This window comes from Grammomys surdaster, unplaced genomic scaffold (genome assembly GCF_004785775.1).
Source record: "Grammomys surdaster isolate TR1022 unplaced genomic scaffold, NIH_TR_1.0 125698, whole genome shotgun sequence".
Lineage (NCBI taxonomy): Eukaryota > Metazoa > Chordata > Mammalia > Rodentia > Muridae > Grammomys > Grammomys surdaster.
In genome coordinates, this window is record NW_021620534.1 from 2,041,091 (window position 1) to 2,052,290 (window position 11,200).

Here is an 11,200-nt window from a genome sequence, read left to right on the forward strand (position 1 = left end):
GGCCTCTGCATAATTGGTCATTCACATGATTAAAATCAAATGCATCATCAGAAGGTATATGCCCAGGAGAAAAATGGAACTTTATCTGTTAATTAAAACAGAAAACAAGGGGATGGAGAGATGGTTAGGTGGTTAAGAGCACAGTTGTAGGGTAGCTGATGCCCTCTTCTGGCCACCGTGAGTACTACATGCTTTCTGTGCACAGACATACATGCGGGCAAATTATACATACATATAAAATAAATCTTTTTAAAAGTTTATAAAATAAAGAACCACCAAAACTACACCCCTTATGAAACCAACTCCTCCTTCCCTTGAACCCCATAAAAGCCCTAACAATTATGGGGCCATTCAGTACCTTCACTCCCACAATCCGCTGTCAATCTTAACAGTATATTTCTGGTCTGTATCTTAGCTTTATTTTGCGTGACATTACATTACACTCTCATCTCTGCCTGCACCTTGCCTGCCTGGATGCTGCCATGCTCCCACCTTGATGATAATGGACCAAACCTCTGACCCTGTAAGCCAGCCCTAATTAAATGTTGTCCTTATAAGACTTACCTTGGAATTGATATCTGTTCACAGCAGTAAAACCCTAACTAAGACAGAAACATAAAGAGTAGGGAACATAATGAGTGGGGGGCATAACAAGTGGGGGACATAAAGAAAGTGGGGGTCTGACCTGAGAACACTCAGGGTAGGAACTCTGAAATGTATAACAGGTACTTGTGAGCAGGGTCTGAGGGAGGCTGGAGGTTGACCTGGGCTTTGGTCTGCAGCCACAGGTCTATTTCAGTGGAGTCCTTTCTGTCAGAAGAGAAATTACCTTTTTTGGCAGATTGGAACTGGTTTCACAAGTTCCTGAGGAATGCTGGCCTTTATCTAACCACCAGAAATCTGCCTATGGCCCAGTCTGGGATCATTTCTAGCCATCTCAGGTCCAGCCTGAGACCTTGAGACCTAACACAGGCAAGGCAGAGGCTAGTCACCCAGAGAGGGTGCTGGCTGTTGAGAGAATAAAATACTTGAAGACAATAACTCCCTAATTCCAAAGAGGCCAAAGTAAGATGGGACCCCCAAGGGCACGGCTCCCTCCTGAAAAGCTGGTAGTGTGCTTCTCACCCCACCCCAAAGGTCAGGGAGAAGCTAGAGGGCAGCTGGTTTCCAGGTCTTAAACTGCTCCGGGCAGCCCCAGTGGCAACCAGGGCAGTGTGCAGTTTCCACGATAGATACACAGAGTGGGGACCCTCCCTAACCAGAAGCTATGAAAACTTCCCAATTCAGACACTACAGCGCATGAGGTGGGGTTCCTCCCCACGCTTTAAGGAGCACTGGCTCCTCGGCAGCCACTCATAATGAACTCCAAAGTTGCCCCAGTTCATGCTCGGACTCGGGGCGTACACCTGCTGATGACCCCCAATGTTCCCCACTCCATGGTAGCTATAATGTAAATGTCCTGAAGTCAGTGTTTGAAGCGACATGGGCTAAGAACGTGGCAGAATGTGGCAGCAGGAAAGGCGTCTCTCTGAGATAGCACATAGGCACCCGTCAAGAAACAGGACAGCGCGCCGCTCTAGAAGGGAAAGTTACTGTAGAGGCTGCGAAGAGCTGAGGGGAGGAGGCAGCCGAGAAGACACTCGAGGAGCTACGCGGATACCTCCAAGAATGTGGAGTATTAAAGGGGGTGGGAATTTAAAGGGGATGGGAATTTGCCTCCAGATACGCCAAAGCTCAGCAGAGCATCAGCAATGCTTTGCAGTCTGATTAGAACAACTGCTAGATCTTAAAGCACAGAGAGAAGGGGGAAGAGAATACAATACAGGCTGAGACAGTCAGTGCCTAGAAATGGCCCAGTACCTGGAAACACACTTCTAGTCCTGAAGCTTTGCATTCCAGCCAAACTGAATAAACCGGACAGAACCAGTTGGGAGAGGGCAAAACAAACAGTACGTATCTGGCCCAGGAAGACCAAGTGCTTCAAAGACCAGACTGAGCTGGCCCCTCGGCACCAAATCAAGACTAGATCTGAAGTCATCCTACAATACCGGGCAATAAAAACAGAGGCTGGGCAGCTATGAAAACCCATAGGGAAGGCTGTTAGATCACAAGTTCCTGTCAGAAAAAAACACCCATCATGGAAAACTGTTCTGAAGTTTTATACCACCACAATATCCAGAATAATTCCCACTGAGGAAGACTTCAGGAACTTCCTTCGGGGCTAAAATTCACATTCTGATAGATGGCTCATCAGGCCTCTGTCACAAACACCAAAAGCACAATACCCTAGAAGTCTGTTTTATAAATTTCAAAATATTTGAAAAACTCTGTAGACAGTCCGGTGCCGTCCATTTCTCAGGCTGCAACTGACATTCTAAGATAATAAAGTGATCGATATGCAGACATGAAGACAATCTAAGTAGGTCCTTGAATCTCTCAATATATTGCTCTATGGAAACAATGGATCATAAAGAAATGAGAATTTCCCCAGGAATCTCATCTAGAGAAGGAACAGGCACCAGCTAGAGGGGGAATGTGTCTCCCTGGAAGACCTCACAGATTGCTACTGACCAAACTGTCAGACCACCTGCAGGATGAGGATGGAGGAGGATGAGTCTGTGGAGGGTGGGACCACATCTTGACCAGACCTGCTTGGAAGCGTACGTTCCTCTATTTAAACTTTAGTCTCACTGCAGGACTGAAGACTGACTTCAGGGTTCCCTAGATCTCCTCGTCCCCTTTCCAAATGTGGACAGTGAGCATCCATACTTGAAGTTTCCACTAATTTGACTCTTTAATTTCTACTGAGGATGGTGGCAGGACCTGCCTCGGGTGGGTTGTGACCCCCACTTTGACAACAATCGTGATAAGAACTTCAGTTACAGCATTTTTCACAAACATATAAATTCTGCAAAAGTGCCTTCCAGGATTAATGCTCTCCCAGTCTTTTATGAGACCTAGGAACCCTGTTCTAAGCTACTGGAGATTTTATTTAAGGAAGCTGTACATTTGCAGTGAGGGAGCTTGAGGTTGGACCAGTCAGCAGGAGACTGTGAGCCCTGGGGTCTGGGAACTGATTCCAGTCTAGTGATGCTCCCATCCGGGAACCCAGTCAGCTTTATGTTTTCCATAAACAAGTTTCTGGAATTTTTAGAATTATATGTAAAATGGATTTATTTATACTGGATTACTCTAAGGAATCAGTTGTGGCTTTAATTTGTAACCATCATGTGAAATATGTGTTTTCTTTTAAAAAGTTTTTTAAAATTACATTTATGTATTTATGTCCAATCCCAGGGGATCTGACATCTTTTAGCATCATCAGTAGGCACTGTACCCACACAGGTGCATGCAAAACACTCTGACACAATAAAACAAATATAAATCTTAAAACATACTAAATATATAGCAGTCAAGACTTTGACTGAATTGCCCAAAAAAACAAGCACCAATAGAACAAACCAACCATGGAGCCTAGGAATAAGCTCACAAAGTCAACTGATCTTTGACTCTGTGGGAACAAAGCTCCGTTATAGAACGTTTGTCTAGCTTAAGGCTAGCGGCTGTTACAATGCTTGCTTGGGCTAGACCCTGGGTTCAATCCCTGAGAATACATGGTTTGTGGCTACTTCGGAAAACAGTCTGGCAGCTTTTTATAAAACTAAATCTATATTCAACACCTGATTCTGCAATGTGCTCTTTGGGGTTATCCAAGCCATCTGCTGATGTCCAGCCTCAATCCACACATGACCCAGATGTTTACAGCAGTAATGCTGAAACTTAGAAGCAACCAAGATGTTCTTCAGCAGGTGAAGAGAAAAAAATAACCCCTGAAAGATATAGATAATGAAGTAGTATTTGGTACTAAGACACAAACTACCATGCCAGGAAAGAAAGAAACCTTAAATGTATAAGACTAAGTTAGGGAAGGAAGTCAGTCTGAAGAGACTCCATGTAGCCAAGAAATGAGGTGATTTCAACTACATTATATTCCAGAAAAGATAAAGCAAACATGCAGGGGAAAGAGGTGGCTCAGTGCCCACAAGTACTGGCTGCTCCTATACAGAATCTGGGTTCAATTCCCAGCACCCACACAGGAGCTTACAACATCTGTAATTCCACTGTCCAGGGGATCTGACACAGTCCTCTGGCCTCCACGGGTACCAGGTAGACAAATGGGGCATACACATATATACAGGCAAAATACCCATATACATAAAATAATTATAATTTTAAAAATACAGGCAATAAATAGATTAGTGGTTTCCAGAGGCTGGGGAAGGGGTGGGGTTATTATTTACTATCATGTGAGAGAAAAAGAGAGAGAGGGACCTGGCACACATATACCATGATACTTGCGCATGGAGGTCTGAGACATCTATGGGGAATCAGTTCTCTCCTTTCTCAGGGGTTCTAAGATCAAACTCAGGCTTGCACGGCAAGTGTTTTAACCACTGAGCCATCTTACCTTGCTGGTCTGACACAGAGGTGCTGCTGCTGGGATTTCAGGCAAGCACACCAGTGTGGGCAGAGCCCAGTGTGAGCAGAGCAGGGTAGAAAGAACCCGGGCTCTTCCATCAGCTCCTTCCACAGTCATGGAGGATGAATAGGTTTGCATAATATCAACGGGTACTGCTTCAAGGACAGTGTATCTCCTGCAGAGGAGATCTGAGCGGTCCAGACCGATCTGAGGGGTGTAGGTAAGTGAAGGAGAGCAACAATCGAGATCCAGACAAACCTGTTAGCAAATTAGTGTCACAATGGGCAGATGTGGGGGTGACAAACTCCTGAAGAAGGCACAGGACACAGTGCACAACTGGTGTCCCAGTGGAGGACCCATCACCACAAGTGCTATAGACCAAGGCTCCCGACCATGAATCTAATCCTTAGGACATGTTGGATAAATCCACACTGGAGAGCAAAGGAACTTATCTTATAACCTTGAAAAATGCCAGTAATCAGGACCTGGGCCATAGCTCAGAAGGCATCTCCTCTGCCTAGAATATTCAAGACCCTAGGTTCAATACCCAGCACATAGCTGTCCCCTGAGAGGCTCTGCCAGAGCTACACCAAACTTGAATGTACACAGCCAAACATTGGGCTGAGCACGAGGATCCCAATGGGGAAGTGAGGTCAAGGACTGAAGGAGCTGAAGAGGTCTGCAACCCCATAGGAAGAACAACAATATCAACCAACCGACCGATGGCCACACACACACACACCCCACCCCACCCCCGCAAAGCTCCCAGGGACTAAACCACCAACCAAAGAGAACGGGGTGGGGGAGCAGAGGGGGAGGACCCATGGCTCCAGCTGGGAGCCCCTTGGTGCTGTGGAGGCTTGATGACCTAGGATAGGGGAAAGTTATGTCACTGAGGCAGGAATGGGTAGTCGGGTGGGGGAGCACCCTCATAGAGGCAGAGGGGAGCGAGGAGGGGACAGGGGCTTGTGGAGGGGAAACTGGAAAGGGGGATAACATTTGAAATGTAAATAAATAAAATAATCAATAAAAATAAAAAGGAAGAATAATGATCAACATCATGACCAAGAAACTGTTTGGGTCAAAGGAGGTCAAAGAGATGTGACCCCCAAAATAGACTGTCTTAGTTAAGGTCTTACGGCTGTGAACAGACACCAGGACCAAGACAACTCCTATAAGAACAACATTTAACGGGGACTGGCTTACAGGTTCAGAGGTTTAGTCCATCACCATGAAGGAAGAAACGTGGCAGCATGCAGGCAGGTATGGTGCAGGCGGAGCTGAGAGTTCTACATCTTCATCTGAAGGCTGCTAGGAGAAAACTGGCTTCCAGCCATCTAAGATGATGTCGTAAAGCCCACGCCCAGAGTGACAAACCTACTCCAACAAGGCCACACCTTCCAATAGTGCCACTTCCTGGGCCACGCATATTCAGACCATCACATGGATCCTGTACTAAAGAAAAACCTACCTGGGACATTATTGGGCTAAGACCCTGGGATGCAGGGTCTAAGTAAACCGTTTCCCATAATATATGACTCATCGGCTTCACAAGACTGAAATCAATCACACTGCAGTGAAACTGTAGACAGACAGCAGCAGGAACAGAAAATTCATAACATTTAGAAATTAAACAAAACAAAGAATCTATGCGCTGATGGAGTGATCACAGGAGAAATCAGAAATGATCTTGAGACAATGGAAAACCAAGAGGCCATACTGGAAAAGGCTGCAAAGCAGGTTTACATCTGAAGAATAGGGGTGGGGAGAGACTGAACCTAAAGCCACCTGAAGAAAGGAACTAGAAAAACAGAAAGGCAACAACAAACACAAACACAATAAAACTAAGGTCTAGCGGCTGAAAACATTAACAAAATTAACACTTTTTTGTTTTGTTTTGTCATATTGTTTTTGAGATGGGGCATGGCACATAACATTGCCTTGTCCAGTCCAATGCTTACTGTGCAGAGCAGGCTGCTGCTAAAGTTGCAGTAATCCTCCTGTCTCAGCATCCTGAGTTCTGAGAGTACAGTACGAACTACCACTAGAAGCTACACTTAAGTCAGTTGTCCATCTGTCTAAAGCAACAGGCAGAGTTGATGTGTCCCCAACCTACACCCCAATAAGGTTGTTAACGCAGAAACAGAAAACCCATTCTAAAACTGACATAGAACTTTTATAGATTTGCAGATGGCCAAAATAATCAGACAAAAAAAAAGTTTGAGGTCTCACACTTTTTTCTTTAAGTTTTCAACACAGGGTTTCCCTGTATGGCCTGGTTGTCCTGGAGCTTGCTCTGTAGGCCAGGCTAGAACTCAGAGATCCACCTGCCTCTGCCTCCCAAACACTAGAATTAAAGGTGTACACCACAACACTTGGCCTATCCTTTTTTATTTCAAAATTTATTCTATCTTAATGGTAATCAAAGCAGTCTATGCCAATGAGGGAGAGCAGCCAGCCCAGAAATAAACCCTCACCTATTCAGTCAAATGATCTCTGACAAGGGTGATTGTGTTACCAATCTGGCTGAGGTCTTTTCACTCTGTCCAGACAGAAATCATGGCAGGCCAGGAGAAACTGCTCAAGGGCTGTTGCTTTGCAGTGTCTGTGTCTCTCAGCATGTAACAGTAGCAAGCTGCAGCAGAAGGAAGGCAGAAGCAGCAACAGGTGGTACCCTATCGTTACAGCTCAGACACAGGCCTCAGGTAACAGGTCTCTGAGCACTACAAACACTCAGCTCCTACACAGGCTAAAGGAGCTGGTATCCCTTAGCATTCAGCAGCTGTCACTGCAGTCTCTGAGCAGACTCAGGAATTAGACTCGGCCCTGACAATGGTCGGTGTCAAAGCTCAGTGGCCTTGGGTGGGGGACTCTTGACCTTATAGGTGCTGGAATTCTTCCAGTAATCAGAGACCACTCATGGACTGGCTCTAGAGCAGTTCACACTTCTGCAGCCTCAGCTTTGTCCTTCTGTTATTTCAACTGCTTTTAAATGTATGGCCGTGGGGAGCACATGTGTGCAGGTACCCACAGAGGCCTGAAGAGGGCGCTGGACTCCCTGGACCTGTAGTCACAAGCAGTTGTGAACTGCCTGACATGAGTGCTGGGAACCAAACCAGAATCCTCTGGAAGAGCAGTAAGTGCTCTCAACCACATTAATCACAGAGTTTTCCACTCACCCCACACCACTTAAAAGAAGACAAGGAGAAGTTGTTTATTGGGCCTCCTGCTGCAGGAGATAGCTTGGGAGGGTATCTTTCTCCCAAGCAACAGCCTGCTTACCCCTAGCCAGAGAAGGGACACATTAGCACACATCACAGTAGTACAACTGATAGACCAGGGTCGTCCAGAACTCAACAAAGTTGGTGACAGCAAAAAGTCTCAACTGTTTGAAATAGTTCTGACTGAGGCTGAACCTTCAACTGTCAGTGGCCAGCCCTCCTTACAGTGTACTTTTCTCAAGGCATCTATCAGGTGCTTAACAGCCAGTGGGGGCGTGAGGGTGGTCCAACTGGCTGGTTGGCAGACAGTCCTTCTGTTCAAGGCAGCCAGAATTCTACAATAATCCAGGTGGGAAATGATATGCTTGGTCAAAGCAGGGTACGAAGAAGTTTGATTATACTCTGCGTATATCCCCCAAGTGGGGCTATAGGATGCCATGACGTGGGATATGAAGGGGAAATATCAGTCACTATGTTGTCCCACACAAGCCCTGGAGGGCCAGACTTCCATGTGAAATGGGGAAGGCCAGGGAGAGCAGTGGGTAAGAGAGCTTGCTGTAAGAACAAGGACCTTAGTGAGGTCCTAAAATGCTGGGTGTGTCTGGTAAGTGTGAGACATTTACTGAGGTTCGAAAGGAAAAGCGGTTATAAAAGTAGATCCTGGTGAATATATTTGAGGACAACATAGACAGCAGGACCTGAAGTCAGGTGACAAGATGAAGTCACTAAAGGGATGAGACAGCAGAGGAAAACCAAGAGCATGATGTTCCACGGGTCAGAAAGAGCTGAGGCCAACTGCTGAGGGATGTTGACTGGACCTCACACGCAGGGATCTTGTTGACATTAGATGTGACCCCAAATAGGACTTTATCTGTGTATATATGTTTATATATGTATTTGTAGTATTTTTGTGTGCATGTATGTGGGGGCCTGCACACATGAGCACACATCTATAAACCAGAAGTTGACACTGATTGCTTCTCCACTTTGTATTTTGAGATAGGGTCTCTCACTGAACCTGGACTGGAATGTGCAGATTTGTCTAGTCTGGTTGGAGGTTGCAGATTTGGCTCGTCTGGTTGGAGTGTGCAGACTTGGCTAGTCTAGCTGGCCAGCAAACTCCTGGGAACCTGTTCTACTTCCCCATGATAGGATTATGAGCTGTCACCAGTGTGCTCAGATTTTTTCTTTTTTTCTTTTTCTTTCTTTTCTTTTTCTTTTTTTCTTCCTTTTCTTTTTCTTTTTTCTTTTTTCTTTTCTTTTTTTTTTTTTGTTTTTCAAGACAGGGTTTCTCTGTGTAGCCCTGGCTGTCCTGGAACTCACTCTGTAGACCAGGCTGACCTCGAACTCAGAAATCCGCCTGCCTCTGCCTCCCAAGTGCTGGGATTAAAGGCGTGCGCCACCACTGCCCGGCGATTTTTTTTCTTTTTAAAGATTTGTTTATTTAGTTTATGTACATGTTTTTTTTTTATGCTATTTATTCCCTGTAGCTGTCTTCAGACACACCAGAAGAGAGCATCAGATCCCATTACAGATGGTTGTGAACCACCATGTGGTTGCTAGGAGTTGAACTCAGGACCTCTGGAAGAGCAGCCAGCCATCTCTCCGGCCCTGTGCTTAGGTTTTTACGAATGTCAGATATCCAAATGTGCACATGTCTGCACGGCAAGTACTTTCCCAATGGAGCCCCTTCCCCAGAAGTGAGCCTTTATCATTAGTGCCCAATACACTTATCTTAATTCTGTCTGATGAATTCAACGGAGCTCACGGCTCAGCACTTCCTGTTATTTTGTGAGATGTTTATATTTTCTTAAGCCTTCTTACCCCCAAATGAGCATTATAATCACTCTGAATAAGCTTTTTGAAAAGGCTCTGGTGGCACAAGCCTGTCTGTAATCCTAGTCCTTCTGGAGGCTGAGACAGGCCGATCAGAAGTCCAAGGCTAACACAGGCTACAGAAACGAGTTCAGGGCCAATATGGGCAACTTAGTGAGATCCTAGGTCAAAACAGAAAAAGGGCATCGGTGTGACACAGCGGTAGAGAACTTGCCGATCGCACAGGTACAATTCCCAGTACTAGGCAGGGAACGGTCACAGTTAGTGTTTCCACTTAACAGGACAATTGTGCTTTAATTAGTTGCAGAGGGAAAGACTGAGGAGCTGGAAAGATAGCCCAATGGTTAGAGCTCTAGCTATTCTTCCAGAGGACCCAGGTTTGGTTCCTAACACCTACATTATGGTTCACAACTGCCAGTTAACTCTAGCTTCAAGGGATCCAGTGCTCTCTTCTGGTCTCCACAGGTACTGGGCATCCACATGGTACCCATATACACAAATAATCAAAACACCCATACCCTCTCTTGCACTTCACATCCCATCTCTGGCCACACCTGGTCTCCAGTGGCAGTATGCTGCCCGCTCCCACTGGGATGCTGGCGTTCCCTCTAAACTGCTCTTCTCATCCCCTTTCTAAAAAATATTTTTATTTATTTTTATATGGTAGCACAAAGCTTATGGGAATGGCCAACCAGTATCAGATTGGATTTATGGCCCACTCCACAAGGTGGAACCCATACTTGACCCTGCATGGGTGACCAAGAAGCTGAGACTAAACAGCCCAAGGATCTAGAGGAAAACCAAATACAGTTCTATTAAACTTTAGTTTAGTAGCCAAGGGAACAGAGCAATAAAATGACTCCTAGTGACACTCTCCTATAATCTGTCCCTCGCTCAGCCATCATCAGAGAAGCTTCCTCCTACAGCAGACGGGAACAAATACAGGGACCCACAGCCAGACAACATACAGAGAGAGGGGGACCCCCCAATCATAGGCCTAAAGCAGGTGTCTCTATCAAATCCCTCCCGCACAGGGAACCCTGCCAAAGAGGAAGTGAAAGAGTCTCAGATCCAGAGGACACCAAGGAAACTAAGGCTCGTAAACACAGCAGGACCGACACACATGCGAACTCAGAGAGCAGGGCAGCATGCACAGGGCGTGCACGGGTCTGCACCAGACCCGGAGCTAGAAAGGAGCCGTGGCTTGGAAAGGGTCCTAGAGCTGAAAGGAGAAGTAAACATATACCCCATCCCTAACTCAGAAGCTATCTCCAGTGACAACCATTTGCCAATGAAAACCTAGTGTTCTCCAAGGAGGTCTCAACTGGGAAGAAAACAGGTTCCTTGTCTTATAACATTGTATCAGGGCTTTGTCATCCTCCCTCCCCACTCTCTAACTTATTTCTTATATTTTATTTTTATTTATTGACCCGGCAGGCCCATTGCATATATATCACAGCTTCCAGAATTGTGTTTTTACGGGATTACTGAGTGGGTGGATGAGCGTCTCGCTGGCTGTTTCTTGTGCCTTTTCTCGGGCTCTCTTCTTTATGTCTGCTTTGCTCTTTTCTACTTTGTTTCCGTTTTATTTTATTTCTATCTCTCAGATGCCTGTTTGTTTTCTAACAAGAGACTGAAGGGGAGGGGAGGAGGGGAGGAAGGG

General features: G+C 45.9%; 1 protein-coding gene across 3 annotated transcripts in view; it reads right to left on the reverse strand.

Annotated features, from left to right (window-relative positions):
• Pccb (propionyl-CoA carboxylase subunit beta) overlaps positions 1 to 11,200 on the reverse strand; it is a 59,934-nt gene that overhangs the window by 20,631 nt on the left and 28,103 nt on the right. For 2 of the 3 annotated variants that reach the window (XM_028788069.1, XM_028788068.1), the window contains one exon: positions 4,469 to 4,687. The exons of the other annotated variant lie outside the window; for it this stretch is intronic. In XM_028788069.1, coding sequence (XP_028643902.1) covers positions 4,469 to 4,687 — 219 coding nt within the window. The remainder of the gene's footprint in view (positions 1 to 4,468; positions 4,688 to 11,200) is intronic. 3 annotated transcript variants of the gene reach the window in all.